Source organism: Kogia breviceps, chromosome 5 (assembly GCF_026419965.1).
Source record: "Kogia breviceps isolate mKogBre1 chromosome 5, mKogBre1 haplotype 1, whole genome shotgun sequence".
Lineage (NCBI taxonomy): Eukaryota > Metazoa > Chordata > Mammalia > Artiodactyla > Physeteridae > Kogia > Kogia breviceps.
The window spans coordinates 54,118,669-54,138,600 of NC_081314.1; the positions used below are offsets into that span (position 1 = coordinate 54,118,669).

The 19,932-nt window shown below is 39.1% G+C and overlaps 1 protein-coding gene across 1 annotated transcript in view; it reads left to right on the forward strand.

Moving 5' to 3' along the window:
- Positions 1-8,151: 8,151 nt before the first annotated feature.
- Positions 8,152-19,932, forward strand: part of PRKCI (protein kinase C iota) — an 87,755-nt gene continuing 75,974 nt past the window's right edge. The window contains exon 1 of the mRNA XM_059065073.2: positions 8,152-8,598. Coding sequence (XP_058921056.1) covers positions 8,492-8,598 — 107 coding nt within the window. The 5' untranslated portion in view covers positions 8,152-8,491. The remainder of the gene's footprint in view (positions 8,599-19,932) is intronic.

Genomic DNA, 19,932 nt, shown 5'->3' on the forward strand with positions numbered 1-19,932 from the left:
CATGAACATTTGTGTACTGCTTTTTGTGCAGACATATGTTTTTAATTCTCTTGGTTATATAACTAGGAAAGGAATTGCTGAGTCATATGGTAACTCAATGTTTAACATCTTGAGAAACTGTCAAACTGTTTTCCAAAGTAGCTGCACTTCTTCACGTTCCCACCTGCAATGTATCAGGGTTCCAATTTCTGTACTCCCTTGTCGACACTTGTTATCATCCATCTTCTGATTATAGTCAACCTAGTAGGTATGAAGTGATTGAGTTGCATTTCTCTAATGACTAATAATGAATATTTTTCATGCTTTTATGGCCATTTGTATGTCTTCTTTGGAGAAATGTCTATTCAAATTCTTTGCCCACAAAGAGAAATTAAGTTATTTGTCTTTTGTAGTTGTAAGAGTTACTTGTATATCTGAATACTAGTCCCTTATCAGACATATGATTTGCAAATGTTTTCTCCCATTCTGTGGGAAGATTTTTCTCTTTCTTGATTGTGTCCTTTGAAATACCAACATTTTAAATTTTGATGAAGTTCAATTTATCCTTTTCTTTTGTTATTTGTGCTTTTGGTGGCCATCTAAGAATCCATTGTCTAATCTAAGGTCACAAAGATTTCCTGCTGTGTTCTTTTCTAAGAGTTTTATAATTTTAGCTCTTAAACTTAAATCTTTGATCCATCTTGAGCTAATTTTTGTAAATGGTTTAGGTAGAAGTCCAACTTCATTCTTCTGTATATGGATACTCAATTGTTCCAGCATCATTTGTTAAAACAAATTAACGCCCCCCCCCCCAAAAAAAAAGACCTATTATTTCCCCCACTGAATTGTCTTGGCCCTTTACATTGACACATGTCTGCTAGTGCGAGCTCCTTGAGGGCAAGGTTTTTTATATTACTACCTGCATGTCTAGCATGGGACTATGATATAGTAAACCCTCAAAAAACATGTTCAATAAATGAAAAGCTGATTTGAGAATCCTAGTGTCAACCTACACGTACCAAGTGCCATAGACTTTGCTAGATGCTGGGGAAGTTTTATACATGAACTCACAGTCTAGTAAAGTTTTCAAACCAAAAGTTTCCAAGGGGTCCAAGAATCTTACAATCCTACACTGGAGTGGGTCTTGGAGGTCGCAATTCCAGTAAGGAAAAGCAGACCTGACAAGGCTAAATAGTAGCCTGTGGTCTATCTCATGTTAATTTGCCAGAGATCCCAGGTCTCTTTGAAATTACATTATGACTTTACAACTTAACAAAGGATTTTTTTTCAGTCAGGCCTCCATAAAGCATTTTTTCAGTTAGGTAGGCCTTGAGAAAGTCCTCTCCAGATGAAAGACAGCTGCTTCTGTTTCATATCACTCTTATCTTCTGAGATAACTGCTATCAGAGATTTGAAAAAATTTTTTCTCCACCCTAGCTGGACATAATCACTCCTTTCTCTGAACTTCTATAGCTCTTACTTGCTCTTCCACAAAATTAGCAATTTGTTTTGTACTGCCCTAGTGCTTTGGATTTTTATGTAATCTTGAATTATTTATCACTGGTTTATGTGTGAACTTCCTAAGTAGACTGCCCCAACTAGACTCAGGGGCAAAAGTTGCATTTTACATTTATTGTATGAAATATAGGGCTTTGTACCTAGTGCACATGCAGCAGATATTTCTTGACATTATTTGTGTTTTTATAGAATTCATTTTTAAAATAAGAAGCTTTTAGGCCTAAGTTTCATTCTGTTTTTCCCTAGAGGCTCAGGGTGAGAGGCTCAAAGGGAGAAGTACCTTCTGTCCTTTGGACAATTGCTAGTGACCCTCTACTTGCTTTCCTAGAGGAATGGAGACACCAGAGAGCTAATAATTAGTACATGTAAATATTTAAATATTTCTTAATATTACTATTAAAGGTTTTAAAATTCTATGAAAAAGGTAAAAGAGATTGGCAGAATTCCCCCCAGAACTCAGTAAATTAAACTAACTCTCAAGAAAACTGTGAGTTGTAGTTTTTAAATTACTGAGTCAGAAAGTAGAGAAACAGGGACTTCCCTGGTGGTCCAGTGGTTAAGACTCCATGCTTCCACTGCAGGGGGCACAGGTTCGATCCTTGGTCAGTGGAACTAAGGTTCTGCATGGCTTGTGGCGTGGCAAAAAAAAAAAAAAGTAGAGAAAAGACATCCTGTTTCTCTTATCTCAAGCTTGAGGTGGAAGAAGGAGATGGAATAATCTAGCCTCATATTGAACAGTGCCCTGCAGAACATAACCAGAATCTTTGGAACTGTTTAACTAGGGTAAAGTAGAAAAGGAGGCTGAATGGAAGAGTGAGTATATCATGACATGATACTCAGTACACTGTCATGCACCTATGGGAACACAGTGAGCCTGTTAATGGATTATGATAAGAACAGATTATGTGTGGATTAAAGTGATTCTCTAATAACAATGAATCTCCACAGCATTTTAGCATGTGGTTAGATCATGGAAAACAAACAAAAAACAAATCAAAACTAAGAATTTTGTGAAGTTAATTTTTTTTCCTCATCTGCCAGAAATCACTCAGTCCTTGTTTCAAATTCATGGTATTTTAAAATTATGCTAAATAATGGAAAATATTGGAACAATGATAAAGTCACTGTCATTTCAGTTCTTTGGACTTCACTTGTAAAATGGGGCATAGATTTTTTGTTCTTCAAACTGTCATTGGGGGACCAGCAGCATCAGATCTTTTAAATCAGAATATGCATTTTAACAAAATCCCTGCCTAATTTGTATGGTTATCAAAGTTTGAGAAGACTGACCTGGATGATACAAAGTAACTTCCAGCTAGTAAATTCAACCATTCCGTGATTCTAGTTGGAAGAGTCCACCTTAGGTAAAAGGAGAGTCACTTTCTTAGGAGTTGTGTTTGACTTGAGTAAACAGATTGCTCAGCAAGTTGAACTAATTTTTCAGGTCATAGCTTTAACAAAGCAAACAGAAAATGAAGACTTGTTCTGCTTTTTTGGTGTTGTCAGCGTCCTTCCTATGACAGTAAGATTAATTTTAGTATTTAAGTGGACATAAACCAACAGAAAATTATTTCAATATTAAATTAAATAATTTAATATTTATCGAATACCAACAATTTTCTAAGGGCCAAAAAGAACTTAGAAGGTAAGATTCCTGCTCTTGAGGCACCTAATAATGGTCACTTTGCTTTAAAAGTCTCAGTGTCTGGAGTCCTTATTAATTTAATTATAGGCTGATTCATAATTTGTTAGTTTCCAGAATGGGAAGCCATACCAATTCAGTAGAATATCTCATGCCTAAGTCGCAGGGTGATAAGCATCGTATACAGGTGAAATAACAGGCAGCTTTATCTCAGGTGTGTTGTTCCCCTTGACATTGTACATGTGATTGAGCAGCCAAAAATCATTACAGACTATAAGCTCTGCTTTTCCCCCTTGATTTCTCTGTGGCCCAAAACAGGATGTGGTTTAATTCAAGGTCAGCAGAAATTCAATATGAAAAGATTTGAGTCCAGTAGGAAGTAGGTGGAGGTGGTAGAGAAAATGAGCTAGTCCTCTGTGAGAGGGGTGAAGACGGGATGGCAACCTCGTGTGGGAGAGGAGTGTACTCCAGAGGCTGTGAGAGAGAACTAGGTTATTATTTTCTTTTAATATTTATTTATTTATCTTGGCTGCACTGGGTCTTAGTTGCAGGCTAAGAAGCACGGCATGCGGGGTGTCGTTCCCCCACAAGGAATCAAAACCACGCCCCCTGCATCGGGAGCGTGGAGTCTCACACACTGGACACCAGGGAAGTCCCCGAGAACTAGGGTATTGATGGAGGCCAATGCTGGGGTGGGTGAGCTGCTGGGTGGGGAGAATTTATTAGATATGGTTTACATTTTCAATTGGATACGCCATCCTCAAGGACAGGTTTGCCTCTTCAAATTGGAGGGTAGCTTACATTTAATGGCTGAGTGCTGTTAGGGACAGCATACTTGGTGCGCCAACATCATTAAACAAATACTTTTAAAAGGAGTTTGTGTGTTTTGATGGAGGCTTTTTCAACCCGACATTTTACTAGTCAACTTTGTGCCTTTCAGTTAAGCCAGACACAAGTGGGTTCTTCTGGTTCCTGAAGAAGATGAGGCAGCACTCGGGAGCTGTTGCAATTACTCTTTGTCACTTACTGGCGCACAGTTTCCCATTTTGCATTTTTTTCTCTTTATTGGTACATGTCCTGAGATCCTATCTGGATTGGAACTTTCTTGAAAAGAAGGGGAGAGCATAATGCCTGCACCAACTAACCCCATAGGAGTTAATTATGTTGCGGTTTCTCAGACATCTTTGGCTATTCAGTGACTTTCATTAAGTGAATGTTTTATTTTATTTTATTTTATTTTATTTATTTATTTTGCTGACTCTTCAGCTTAATGGAACTCTCCACTGATAGTTCATTAAAACAAAGACATTTTATTTCAAAGGCAAAATAAGTTAAGGCTCAAACTGCTGTATGTCATTATCTGTACTGTGGGAGTGAGACTGGGGAACTGCAATGGAAATGAGTGTATGTGGCTGGAGTGAAGGGAGTATCCAGATAAAGCTGGCGATGTCAATGGGGCAGTGAGAGGGCACAGGAGAAAGAAGGGGGAAAGGGAGTCACGGGGGTATTGTTTCCTATCTATGCTAGCTCAGTAAGGTTAATTAACAGAATAAAAACTAAACTCTTACTAACAGCTGTCAGGACTCCAATCAGGAGTTTGGGTCACAGCTTTTGCGCTTGAAGGTTAAGTAAAACAATTAATGTAATACTCTTAGGACATGATTACACAGGACAATGTGTCTACTATTTATTATCTCATTCCGTTCACCAAGCAGTTTATTTCTTTGCTCTACATTGGGACAAGCACTCTGATGATGACAAAATGAGAGAATATTGGCCAGAAATATTTTAAATCCCTTAAGCTGGTGGATTTGAGCATTAATTAATTTTTTTTCTATTCAAGTCATCATAGTGAGCCAAAAGTAAGTATAATTTAGCTCAGAGCCCAATATTATCTCTGCAGGTCACAGAGTCCCTCCAAATGATCAGGACTTGCAGTTGAAACACTCTTCTCTCTTTTTAGTGACATGATCAAAAGCTTAATGAAACCACAGAAGAATGCTAGGTGAAGGGAGGCAGGGTTACCCAAAGTTGAAGGTACTAGTAAGCACCATTTTAAGTACAACAGAAAGAAAATGGGCTGTGGGAGGCTTTTTCACAATGTTTACAATTGACTTACCATTTTGTATCACGTGATTCTCAGTTGAAAAACAGGCATCAAAGATCCAGCAGCAGGATTTATTAGATGGCATAAAGAACATGAAAAACAAATTTTCGTATTTGATCTTGGCTGCAGGACACACTGGTGAGGCTAGTTAATATTGAATATAAAGGCCTACCTATTCTGAGGAGACATTTTCTTGTTAGAGCAGCTCAATCTGTAGAAAGGAAGCCAGATTTTCCTAAAGATATGATTAATGTGATGCCAGGTTCCTTTTAAACCCTTTTACAGAGTCCTGTTTTCCAGTTTCTCATATTTTGTTACTAAAAATTTTATGACATTATTTCTGTGCCCTGATTATCATATATGCTTAACTGTCTGTGCCTCGTATCTATTTTATTTATTTATATTTTTTATTTTTTAATTTTATTTATTTTATTTTTTGCTGTGTTGGGTCTTTGTTGCTGCACACACGCTTTTCTCTAGTTGCGGCGAGTGGGGACTACTCTTCATTGCAGTGTGCAGGCTTCTCATTGCAGTGGTTTCTCTTGTTGCGGGGCACGGGCTCTAGGTGCGTGGGCTTCAGTAGTTGTGGCAAGTGGGCTCAGTAGTTGTGGCTCATGGGCTCTAGAGTGCACGCTCAGTAGTTGTGGCGCACGGGCTTAGTTGCTCTGCGGCATGTGGGATCTTCCCGACCAGGGCTCGAACCCGTGTCCCCTGCATTGGCAGGCGGATTCTTAACCACTGCATCACCAAGGAAGCCTCTGTATCTATTTTAATTGCATCACACTGACTTTAAAAATTAATGTCAGAGCAATTCCAGAAAGGAAACATGAGGAGCTCCCTGTATACTCTCCTCAATGAAACCACCATAACTGGTGAAAATTATAAATAGAAAACGACCATTGGATCAGACTGTGGAACAATTTTATGCCCCAGGGCACTGTCAAAAACACTGGAGCAATCAGTTGCCAATTAGTGGAGGCTAACAGCTGGGAGCTATATCCATAAAGGCAAACTAGCCAAAAGCTTGATAGGGAGATGAGGAAAAGAGACAGTCAAAGAGAACCTGACTAAAACCACTGTCATCCCCCAGGGGAGGGACAAGGAGTCAGGGTGACGGTGTGCATGCCAAAGTTGCACCTTCTGAGGAGAGACATTAGAGGCTGCACACTGTGGAGGAAACAAGTCTATTGACCAAGTCTGGCCAATTCACAAATAAACAAGCAAACAACGACAACGACAACCAGACCTAGAGCCAGTCTGGATAGGTCTTCAGAGTTGCTACCATGGAAATGTACAGTTTGCAACAAAAAAACTTATAAGACATACAAAGAAACAGGCAATGGGACCCATACGCACAGAAACTGTCTTTGAGAGGACCCATATGTTGGACTTAGCACACAAAGACCTCAAAGCAGCTGTTATAAACATGTCTAAAGAACTAAAGGGAACCATGCTTATGAGTGTAGATTCAAAATTCCTCAACAAAATATTAACAAACCGAATCTAGCAATGTATAAAAAGGATTATATGTCATAACCAAGAGGAATTTTTCCCAGGAATGAAAGACTGGCTTACATCTAAAAGTTAATGTAACATATCACACCAATAGAATAAAGCACAAAACCACATGATAATCTCGATAGACCCAGAAAAGGCACTAAATAAAACCCAACACGCTTCATAATAAAAATAGGCAACAAACTAGGAATAGAATGGAACTTCCTCAACCTGATAAAGGGCATCTACAAAAAAACTAAAGGAATAATCACATTTAATGGGGAAAGACTGAAAACTATCCACATAAGACTGAGGACAATACAAGAATGTTAACATACTCCTCTTTATTCAACATAATACTAGAAGTTCTATCTAATGCAATCAGGCAAGAAAAATAAAAGACATCCAGATTGGAAAGGAAGATGTAGATCAATCTGTATTCTAAAATGGCATAATCTTGCACATAGGAAATTCTAAGGAATCCACTGAGACACTATTAGAACTAATGAGTTCAGCAAGCTTGTAGGATTCAAGATATATACAAAATCAATTGTATTTCTATACACTAGCAATGAATAATAAAAAATGAAATTAGGATGGGAATGTAAATCGGCACAGCCACTATGGAAAACAGTCGATGTTAACAATATTTTAACGATGTTAAAAAATGCCGATGCATGGATATGGATGGGTTGACTGATTGGCTAGATATTCATTGTGCACCTGTTCCATGCAATGGCTATATAGAAGGGACAAGATATGGGGAGCGGCAAAGGAAGAAAAGTCAATCTTTCATCATACCTCCTAGTTGAGTTTCTTCCTTTATTACAGTCATTATTACATTTGTTACATATATTACACTAAATTCTTTTCAAAAAAGAGGCTATGCCGGGCAGGTAACCAAATTCTTCTTTCCAGAAAAGGTACTGTATGATTGAGATGATTTATGTAATTGGAACAATTCACCAGAGAACAAAGTCTAGATTGTGACGAACCCCAATCATTTCCAGTGTCCTCAGGTGCCCACGGTGGATTCACGATGACTTCTACGCCGACGGCTCCCGGGTCACAAGCTGGAGACAGACGGTCAGCGAGAAGGCGGGACGCTCTACACGTAAAGAACCTCAAGTCCCAGAATCCCTTGGGGACTCCAAGTCCCAGAAACCCGCCCGGCAAATCTACTCCGAGTCCCTAGCCTTCTGAACGCGGACGCGACCAAGATAGGAAACTGGGGTGAGATGCCGCAGAATTTGTCCCCCACCATTTTCCTTGTAGGGAGGGGCTTTTTACAGAAATATAGTTACCTCAGCCTTCACATTCTCTCAGTTACAGCCCACAAAAGGCCCCCTGCCGGCAAGTTTTTTGTGATGTTCAGCATTCCCCCCCTCCCCTTTTCCTTGCCCCCGTAAGAATGGTTCAGCCGGGCATCTTGAGTTGGATCGATGGTTGCACCCGCCCTCCCCCGGAATGTGGGCCTTTGGAGCAAGTGAGGTGGGAGGGGCGGAGGCGGGAGGCGTGCTGGGCCCCGGCGGCAGCAGAGGCAGTGTCGGCCGCTGGCGGTGGGGGGAGCCGTGCGGTTCCGGCTGCCCCGGCGAGGCGACCTCTGGGCCCGCGCTGCGGGCGTGGAGGACAGGTAGGCGAGCGGGCAGCCGCGGCTCCGGTAGAAGCTCGGGCTGCGGAGTCCCTTACGGCGCCCGGTGCGCCCCTCGCACCCTCGGCCTCCAGCGTTGAGGCGGGGGAGGAAGGAGATGCCGACTCAGAGAGACAGCAGTACCATGTCTCACCCGATCGCAGGCGGCGGCGGCGGCAGCGGGGACCATTCTCACCAGGTCCGGGTGAAAGCCTACTACCGCGGGTGAGTGTGTGGGGTGGGGGTGGGGGTGAGAGGGAAGGGGAGAGGCCAGCTGGACTTGGCCTGGAGGGGGGGCGGGTGTGGGGCTGGAGATGTGGAAGGGATGGGCTGGGCGGGCAAGTCGGGGGACTCGGGATGGGTGACCGAGTGGTCGGGGGAGGAGCACGGGGCACTGGATTGCGGCACCCCCAAGGTGTGGCGCAGGGCGCCCTGGAATCGCGCGGCTGAGGGTCCTGAGCAGGGTCCGAGGGAGGAGCCTTGGAGTAAGTAGATCCACCTGGTGGGTCCGAGATACTCTCCTACCAAGAGATTAACAAGAGCTTTACGTCTTTAAGTCTGGGTGTATTGGGGGTTGAGAGTTGATTCTGAGTGATGCCTTAGTTAACTAAGTTTACCATGGGTTTAAAAGACAGGATTGCTTCAGTTTGTTGACCCTTTTGATTACCAGCAGGCCTAAAGCCTCTGGTTCTCTAAGTCAGGTTTGTCTTTATCACATAAAAGAGTTCGCGATGTGAATCTGGACTGTGGTCAGGCTGCCAGTATATTCGACGTAGGAGTTATTATTTGAGTAAAGTTGATGCGTTTTCAGGGATATGCGTTAGGTACTTAGGTCTCGCCAAGATTAGGTTGTATGTGTGTAAATTAAAATTTGTGAACGCTTCTTTGTCAGTGTTGCTTCAAGGACTGTCCAATACGGTGAGATATTGCAAGAAGAGAAGAGGGTGAGCATAGGCACAGTTTTAAAATCTGTGATCTTTACTCATGTTATTACCTAAGTTATAACTATTGTGGTTACCAGAAATAATCCAGTCCTAAAATCAGTGTATTAAATCATATTCCGTAGTATGACTGTGGTTTGAAATTTTTTTGAGATAACTATATTTGGGAACATTAGAAAGTTGAACTGTTAGTGTGAGCATAAAGGTTTGAAACTACGGGTTAACAGAACACCCAAACACTGTGGCCTGTCTTACTACTTGTTCAAGCAGAAGCAAATTGCTTTAAAAAACTCAAGCACTAGGAGGTTTGAAACTGCAGTACATACTTTTACATTCCTTAGAGGATCAGTGAAGATAGCAAACTTTCAAAATGCCTCTCTTGTTCTGATTTCAAAGAAAATACAAGCCCCTAAATGTCTTACTGATTTGATGTAAGGACTTCCTAGTTTGTTTGCTGCCGTGAAGCTTCTGACCTCTCTCTGTTCATTAGCTTGACTGTATTCAGGAGTAGTTTAGAGGAGTTATTTTGGACAGTAACAGTGTTTTTGCTTAAATTGATCAGAGAAGTCTTGATTTTCAAACAATAGCTACACACTTTGCACTGTGGAAAAAAAAGCTTTGCTTCCTTTACCTTACCTTTAATTTGATAGATGAGATATTTCACTTTAGAATGTGTTCCATTTTATAGTTGACGGTCTGTGAGTTGTTAGGTACAGAGAATGAAACATAGTAAATTTTCTTTTTTTAAAATAGTGTCTGATTACTGACAGTTTAAAAAACTAGATTAAAAAATAAGTATATGCACATGGCAGGAAAGTGCAAATTGTTCAGAAATATAAAATAAAAAGTGTTCCCCATTCAGTCCTCCCAACCTTCAGAGGTAATTACTATTGATAGTTTATTTGTTGTTCTTCTGGAGGTTGCCTGTATTACTTTAAAAGTTATACTTCCGTTTCGTGATTTACCAATTTTACATGGTATCTATTGATTCCTTCCTCTGAAAGATGCGAAATTGGATGCACACTACATTTTGCTTCCTCGCTCCCTGATGCCTCTCAAGTTTTGATTGTTACAGTATAATTTTTAGTTCTCCAGTTTACCTTTCTGACTTTAAATAATATACATTTTTGACTTATTAAATTTAGGTAGTTTCCAATGATTCCAACTATGAAACACAAAGAAACTAGTGCTTCTTCCTTTTTTCCTATTTTTATTAGTTTGACTGTAAATAGGCCTAGTTAGTAAATTTAAATCATTGTAGGCTTCTCCTTTGGAAAGAAATCAAAGTCTTTAGAACGTAGGTATCATATAATATTTTCTTGGTTTATTGCTCCAATTTTTTTTTTTTTTTTTTTGGCGGTACGCGGGCCTCTCACTGTTGTGGCCTCTTCCGTTGCGGAGTGCAGGCTCCGGACGCACAGGCTCAGCGGCCATGGCTCACGGGCCCAGCTGCTCCGCCGCATGTGGGATCTTCCCGGACCAGGGCACGAACCCGTGTCCCCTGCATCGGCAGGCGGACTCTCAATCACTGCGCCACCAGGGAAACCCTATTTTTTTTTTTTTTTTAAGAGGATAAGGACGGCTTCCCTGGTGGCGCAGTGGTTAAGAATCTGCCTGCCAATGCAGGGGACACGGGTTCCAGCCCTGGGCTGGGAAGATCCCACATGCCGCAGAGCAACTAAACCCGTGCGCCGCAACCACTGAGTGTGTGCTCTAGAGACTGCAAGCCACAGCTACTGAGCCTGCATGCCACAACTACTGAAGCCCACACACCTAGAGCCTGTGTTCCGCAACAAGAGAAGCCTCTGCCATGAGAAGCCCACGCACCACAAGGAAGAGTAGCCCCTGCTCGTGGCAACTAGAGAAAGCCCGTGCACAGCAACAAAGACCCAATGCAGCCAAACATAAATAAATAAAAAGTTCCCTTTAAAAAATAAATAAATTTAAAAAAAAATAAATAAAAGAGCATAAGGATTTATAACCCTTTTACTTCTTGACTAAAACGTCTCCAAGATATTCAAGTTAACATTTTCTTTGCTTGTTTTTAAAAACCTATGAATTTTGCTAAGTAATGAATCAACCCCTTGCCCTTTAGTGCTTTTATTCAAAGAAAACTTTCTAATAGTGCCTTTATTCCAAGCCTCGTTTAAAGACAACATCAGCACTCTAAATTGTACCAATTTCTGTCCTCTGAAATTAGATCTGTTAAGATTATAGGTTTATTAACAGTAGTCTAAACTGATGGTTATGATATTACAGTCAGCTGCCCATTACTACAAATGAAACTAAAATGAGTCACCAAGGAGGATAGTTAATAAACAGGTTGGCTAAGTAGAACACCTGCCTTATTTTAAAGTAGAAAATTCTTCCTTTACTATCAAGAAATGTAAGGACAATCTGCATTTGAAAAAGTTTCTTTTCCTTCAGACCACCTGAACGGCCGTTATCAAATTTCCCCTATCTCCTTCTAACAGTATTTCTTCTTTCCAGTGAATATTGAAATCTCAGAATAGCCAGAATATTTTAGTGAGTGAATTGCCGTCTCCTTTCAATGATGTGTTTAGTGTTCTCATGCTGTTAAATTTGTTCTTAGTGCAACTGTGATGTCTCCCTAGATATAACAGATATTTAATTAGACTTTTTCTAATTTATATTCAGGAGATTAATAGCACTGAGAATCTGATTTTATTGGAGACCACCTAAGAGTGCCTGTCTCCTGGCCTGTACTCCTCTTTCCTCACCACAGGAACTTGTCAATGAGTGGCCTGCCTTCCTTCAATCATTACCTTGTGGTGTTAGTTTGGAGGAGGAGAAACAGGTTTTGTGGGTTAGTCGTAGATTGCCATTGTGTGTGCTATCGTTCTATAAAGTTACTTGATATTACAGGGTAAAATTTAACAAGGAAATGTCTGGATTACTCATTTCTTTACCTTATAAATGTAAGAGAAATTTTGCAAAAGGCTTGTAAAAAAGCTTTGTAAACCAGTGCTGTTGAGCAGTTATGAATCCAGAGGATTCTTTCTGTGAACTTCTACAAATAAAAAGGGATGAACTCCTTGCATATTTGGAAAGTATAGCTGGTTCAGTGATGAAGTATGCAGGATTTTTCTCACTGTGAACAAGTCTTGGCAAGACTTGTTTTTAAAAGTATTGCAAAATAATTTTAGTGATTACTTTAGCAATGGTTCTAAGGAAATAAAAATGATATATTAAGTTGAAAGTTGGGGGAATGTGAGTCATTGGTCATGGAGCTTCTGGCATGTCACCTAACCATAGGGCAGCAGATCCGTAGCTTCACCAGAGAGAAAGAAGGGACATGGTGGCCTCGTGCCAAAACCAAAACAACCCTCTCAGAGATCTGGATTAGATAATGTGGAGATAAATTGCTTGTTAGCAGTGAGGACTGAAGGGAGAGGCTAGTGAGGCCAGGATCACCCATGTGCAAACTGAAGGGCTGAGGAAACAGAGGAGAAAAAAGCAGCTCTCTACAGAAAAAAATTTCCTGGATAGCTTTCTAATACAGCTCCCAAACCTCTTATTAAAGTAACTTGAGTGTTTGTTTTTTTATGGTTGAAATGAGCCTAATTAAAACATGATTTTAAACATTCCAGTCTTGTTTAGGATTTCACATTTTACCAAAGTGTGTTTAAACTCAGTTTAATGAATATTGTTGAACAACTACTATAAGCCAGGCACATGGTACAGGGGTGGGCATAGAGGATGTAGAGTAGATAATACAAGGCTCTGCCCTTGAGGAACCAAGAGATTTGTGGGAGGAAAGACTTTAAAAAGTTAATAAAGAGGTGTGTGTGTGTGTGTGTGTGTGTGTGTGTGTGTAAGGTAAGTGCTAGGATGGCTATTGGGGAGAAGCTTGGGGTGAGGGAAGCCCTCCAAGATGATGAAATGTTGTTTGATGCTTTTAAAGGATAAGTAGGTTTGCCTGGTGGATTATGATGTTGGGTGGGAGGTCATTCCAGGCATTGCACAGCTGCATGATATGTTTGGAGAATTAAGATCAGTTTAGTCATTAGTCCCATAGTCATTCCTCATTAGGACATAAAGTGTGAAGTGGGCACTGATGAGAAGTGAGCTAATAAGAAGGTTCACAAGCACTAGATCATGAAGACTCTCGAATATCATACTTTGGGCTTCAGACTTTTTCTTGTTGGTGAAGGTTTTAAGTAAGAGGGATGCACGATTTAGATTTTTATTTTAGAAAGATCACTCTTGGAACCAGTATAGTAGACGAATTAGCAATGGATGAGACTAATCTGGAGGCTTTGGAAGTAGTCCAAGTGAGAGATTCTGAGGAGTTGGAAAAGATGATGCGGATTCAATGGCGATTTTAGGGGGTAGAGTCAATATGAATTAGAGAATGATTGCCTGTGGAGAAGAGAGAGGGTCTGAGTCAGACATGGATTTCTCATTTGGAGAGACTAGGGAATAGAAAAGAAAGATATTTATTAGAGAGGGTAATTAATTACCTGGAACAAGTAATCAAATTTTGAACTCAGGGTGCTTTGGGAGCATCCAGGCGGAAATGTCCAGAATTAACTGAACAACTGTTTTTTGTGTGCCTGCTCTGTGTCCCCAGCACTCTGCATGACAGCAAACCTATGTAGGAGCATGGCTGAGAATGATGATAGGAACAAAAATGCCACCAATGGCCAAATACAGATCACAAAGACAAGGCACTAAAGCTAAATTTTAAAAATACAGAGATATAGGGCTTCCCTGGTGGCGCAGTGGTTGAGAGTCCGCCTGCCGATGCATGGGACACGGGTTCGTGCCCCAGTCCAGGAGGATCCCACGTGCCGCGGAGCGGCTGGGCCCGTGAGCCATGGAAATACAGAGATATATAAAGTAGGCTCTCACCCACTCTTCGTAGGGATAGCCATTGTTAACAGTTGGGGATATTCTACATCATATCAATATATCTGTAAGTGTAGGTGTGTGTATACACACAGACACACCCTTTTATTTTTCCAATAAATGGGTTCATATTTCTATACATGTTTCTTTAACTTGAGTTTTTTCATCCATGGTCATTTTTCCATGTCAGGGTAGACAGATAAATAGGTAGATACATACAGATAGAGCAATCCACCTCTTTCATTATAATTGGTACCTAGTGTTCCATAGTATTGTTATACCATAATTCATTTAATCTTTTTTTCTGATTGACGAACTTTCATTAAATAGCTTTGTCAAATCATGTTGAAGGAACATCCTTATAGTTAATATGTATTCTTGCAAACATGGTCAAAGATACGCCTGCTTTAAAACTTGATATTATCCTCCAAAAATGTATCAGTTGACATTCCCAGCAAGTGTACAAATGAAGCATTTTCCTTATGCTCCCATTGCATGTTATTGGTCTTTTAAATTTTTGCAAATACAATTGGCAAAAAATGCTCACTTTTTTTTTTAACAATATTGAGAGGTAGACATCATTATCTCCATTTTATGGATGATAACTTCGAGGCTTTGTAAAGCATAATACAAAGCTGAATCTTACCCTTCAGAGAAATTTCCCTTTACGCTTTTACTGTATTGATGGGGCTTTCTAAGATTACTTTTTTTCTTGTCAGATTCATATTTCACAGTTATTCTTTTCAAGTCAATTTTCTATCTCCTTGATTTTTAAAAATGGAAGTTTCTAACTGATTTAGTTTGTTGTAGAGGGAAAACTAACACACTATTGTAAAACAATTATACTCCAATAAAGATGTTAAAAAAAAATAAAATAAAATAAAAATGGAAGTTTCATTATGGTTTTCTTATAATTAACAATTAATTTGAGGGGGGATAATTTGAGGTTGTATGAATATTTCCTCAAGACCTTTGACCCAGTGGTTTTACCATCCATGAATAATCCTGCCTACAAAACTTTTTTTTTTCCTGATTGTACTATATTTAATTTAGGAGAGAAGCTTATGTTGAGATAGCAGAAGGACTGAATATGGTTCTTTTTCAGGTTTATTTTTAAAAGCAATTAGTCCTAAGGAAAAACTTTAGATTCTATATTTTAGAGCATAGGAACATAATGAAAGCTTAAAACTGTTTGACTGCTGAAGCAAAGTTAAAAATGCTTTTTTTCCTCTTTTTTTTTTTAAAAATTCAGCTAAAACTATATCTAAATTTGCCATTTTGGGCATCTTTGTGGTGAAGCAGATTGTATTCTGTTGAAGACCAGTGGTGAGCTAATTTATGCCAACACTGAAGTTAAAACCAGGAAAAAAAAGAATCTTCCATGCGTGATTTGTTTTGTACCTTTAGAAGTAATATCTTTTATTTTGCAGCTTATTTTTAGCTTTGGTACTATAATAAGGATTTGGTGATTGTGGGGTATATGAACATGGTGCTTTCCAATTACTTGGAGAGTTATTTTTAAGAAACTCCCTTAGGGCTTCCCTGGTGGTGCAGTGGTTGAGAGTCCGCCTGCAGATGCAGGGGACGCGGGTTTGTGCCCCGGTTCGGGAAGATCCCACATGCCGCGGAGCAGCTGGGCCCGTGAGCCATGGCCGCTGAGCCTGCGCGTCTGGAGCCTGTGCTCCGCAAAGGGAGAGGCCACAACAGTGAGAGGCCCGCGTACCGCAAGGAAAAAAAAAAAAAAAAGAAACTCCCTTAAATGTTTTAGTTCCTGGAACTTAAGGAGTGGCAGTTCATAAATCATGACTCCTTCATTGAGTTTCTTTAGGATGTATGTACTTATGATTTTTAAAGGATTACACAGATGTTTTAAAAATATTTGTATTTTCTGATAAATATTTTACAGCTCTTGAAAAATAAGGTTTCTGAAAATTCCCTATTGTTTGCAGATGTGCTTACATATGTGTTAATTTTAACTACGTGTGGACCTTAATAAGGAAGTCATAATTTTGATGACATCTGATCATACTAATTTTTTCTCCTTGCATTCAAAAAAGATAATGTCACGCTTGTTCTTTGCCAGGGAAATTCAGTGGGAGCCTTTTCTTCTCTTATGATTTAATTCTAAAATATACTCTCCCAATCCTCACCCCCTCATACTAGTAACCTTGAGGATATTTTGTAAGAAAAATTGCTTTAAGGTAAGCAGGTTTCCTTTTAATGTCACTAGAAGAAGGAACTATTTTCTTATTAAAAAAATATAAATTTTAAAAATAATTAAAACAGGGACTTCCCTGGTGGTCCAGTGGTTAAGACTTTGCCTTCCATTGCAGGGGGTGTGGGTTCGATCCCTGGTCAGGGAACTAAGATCCCACATGCCTCGCGGCCAAAAAACCAAAACATAAAACAGAAGCAAGGACTTCCCTGGTGGTGCAGTGGGTAAGAATCCGCCTGCCAATGCAGGGGACACAGATTCAAGCCCTGGTCCAGGAAGATCCCACATGCCACGGAGCAACTAAGCCTGTGCGCCACAACTACTGAGCCTGCGCTCTAGAGCCCGCAAGCCACAGCTACTGTGCCCATGCACCAGAACTACTGAAGCCTGCGTGCCCAGAGCCTGTGCTCCGCAACAAGAGAGGCCACCTCAATGAGAAGCCCACACACCGCAACAAAGAGTAGCCCCCACTTGCTGCAACTAGAGATAGCCTGCCCCCAGCATGGAAGACCCAACACAGCCAAAAATAAATTGAAAAAAAAAGAAAGAAACCAGAAGCAATATTGTAACAAAGACTAAAAATGATCCACATCAAAAAAAATCTTTAAAAAAAATTAAAACAATTTTATTTATTCATAACAGTCATTTAAAATTTATTTTATATCTTATTTATAATTATCATAAAATCATACCTTTACATGGTAGAAAAATTAATAATATTCTATGCCATTCAGAAAGGTCTAAGTATTGGTTTGGCCAAAGAGTTCGTTCAGGTTTTTCTGTAACATCTTAAAAACCCAAATGAACTTTTTGGCCAACCCAATACAAAGTACATCTTCTTTCCATCTCTAGTCTCTCCTTAATCCCCTGTTCCACCACCTAGAGTTAACTACTATTAAAATTTTGCTTTCTTTTATTATATCTGTTGATCAGTATGGAAGATGAGGAATTTAGCACTTCTTCATTGTCTTCTCTCCTGACTATTTTTAGTTTTTCTTGTGGTTACATTTATAACTTAAATAATATACCTCCTCCCACTTTTCTTTTTTATTTATAATTGTGGTAAAAAAATTTTAATTGACTGTCTTAACCATTTTTAAGTGTACAGTTGAGCAGTGTTAACTATATTCACATTGTTATGTGACCAATCTCCAGAACTTTTTCATTTTGCAAAACTGAAACTACATACTAACAACTCTTCCATTCTCCTCCAACCCCCAACCCCTGGCAGCTACTATTCTATTTTCTGTTTCTGTGACTTTGACTTTAGATACTTCATATAAATGGAGTCATACAGTGTTTGTCTTTTTGTGGCTGGCTTATTTCATTTAACATAACGTCTTCAAGCTTCATTCATATTGTAGCATGTGTCAGAATTTCCTTTGTTTTTAATGCTGAGTAATATTTCTTTGTATTTATATATCACATTTAGTTTATATATTCATCTGTCAGTGGACCCTTGGGTTGCCTCCACCTTTTGGCTATTGTGAATAATGCTGCTATGAATGTGGATGTACAAATATCTTTTGGATTCCCTGCTTTCAGTTCTTTTGGATATATGTACCAGAAGTGGAATTGCTGGATCATATGGAAATTCTATTTTTAATTTTTTTGAGGAGCATCCATACTGTTTTCTATAGCTGCTGCACCATTGTACATTCCCACCAACAGAGCACAAGGTGCTAATTTATCCACATCTTTGATTATACTTGTTGTTCTGTTTTTTTCATAGTAGCCATCCTAATGGATGTAAGGTGACATTTCATTATGGTTTTTTTTATTGGCATATAGTTGATTTACAATGTTGTTAATTTCTGCTGTACATTATAGTTTTGATTTACATTTCTCTAATAATTAATGATGATGAACATCTTTTTTTTTAAAACATCTTTATTGGAGTATAATTGCTTTACAATGGTGTGTTAGTTTCTGTTTATAACAAAGTGAATCAGTTATACATATACATATATCCCCATATCTCTTCCCTCTTGCGTCTCCCTGAACATCTTTTTCTGAAGCTTGTTGGCCATTTGTATATCCTCTTTGGAGAAGTGTCTCTTCAAGTCCTTTGACTATTTTTAAGTTCAAGTTATTTGTTTTTTTTCTTGTTCCCTGCTTTTACATTTAATTATTAGTTTTAAATATATTGACTCTCCGCTAAGAAAGAGACATTTTTGAATTTACACTTCCTTTTGCTTTCTCTACATCTTGATTTTTCTTGGTAATTTTTATATTGTAAAGGTTTATAACATTATTCTGTTCTTTAACTCATTTTTTAAAGTAATTTTAAAAAGCATTTATAATGGATTCTTATGTCAGTGTGGTGCCCTTGAAAAGCCAAGAAGTGTGCTTAGATGCTTAGAGAAGGAAAAGTAATCTTTTGTCAATAAAACTTCTTTTAAGGGTTCCTGTTAACTTTAGTTTTGGGGGCTGGTATGTTTTCCCCATAAATTTTATCCCATCTGTTTTCAATCATCTAGGATTTTCTCATACTTTTTGGTCTGCTGCTGGTGCCTTTTTTGTGTTCTAAGACTTTGATAAACTTGTCATTTCAGTTTTCTGTCATTTCATTGGGCCCTTAGGATGAAAGGTTATAGATATTTGTTCCCTCCACCATATTAAACTGGAAGCATCTGTTTTTGTTTTGTTTTGTTTTTCTGTGTATTTTTTAGAATGTTGGATTATTTTTATCTAGTAAGGGTCCACTTCTATTTAAAGTGTTATATGAATACATAATGTTTTAAAATTTATTGAACACATTTAGAGTAGGCTATATGCTAGGTACTATTATAAAATGAATTCACTTAATCCATTAAATCCTTATAATATCATAGGATATAATATTATTCTCATTTTATAGATGAGGAAATTGAACCAACAGAGAAGTTAAATAACTCACCTAAGGTTATACAGCTGGTAAGTGATAGAACCTGGATTCAAACCCAAGCATACGGCTTTAGCTCTCATGGTCTTAACCATTGTACTATGGGTGCCTCGTATATGTCATTCCTCCATTGTGGAATGCTTTTTATTTTACATTTTCTCATGATTTTTTTAGAGACCAACATATGACACCTCCATTCACTCAACATACATTAATTGAACATCCACTCTGAGCCAGACGCTGCTTCAGATATTGGTGATACAGCAATGAGCAAAACAAAATGCCTGCTCTCATGGATTTTATGTTTAGTTGGGGGAGACAGACTGTAAAATATGTATAATTTATATATGCTGGCAACGTATTTTCTCTGAAGAATAAAAAAAATCAACTAGCTTCATACACTAAAGTAGACTCATTTAATCTCGGAAACAAGGTTACAGTTTTTATTGGCCAGACTCTTTTTAAAAAAAATTAATTGATTAATTATTATTTTTTGGCTGCATTGGGCCTTCGTTGCTGTGCACGGGCTTTCTCTAGTTGTGGCGAGCAGGGGCTACCCTTTGTTGTGGTGGCTTCTCTTGTTGCGGAGCCTGGGTTCTAGGCACGTGGGCTTCAGTAGTTGTGGCTAGCGGGCTTCAGTAGTTGTG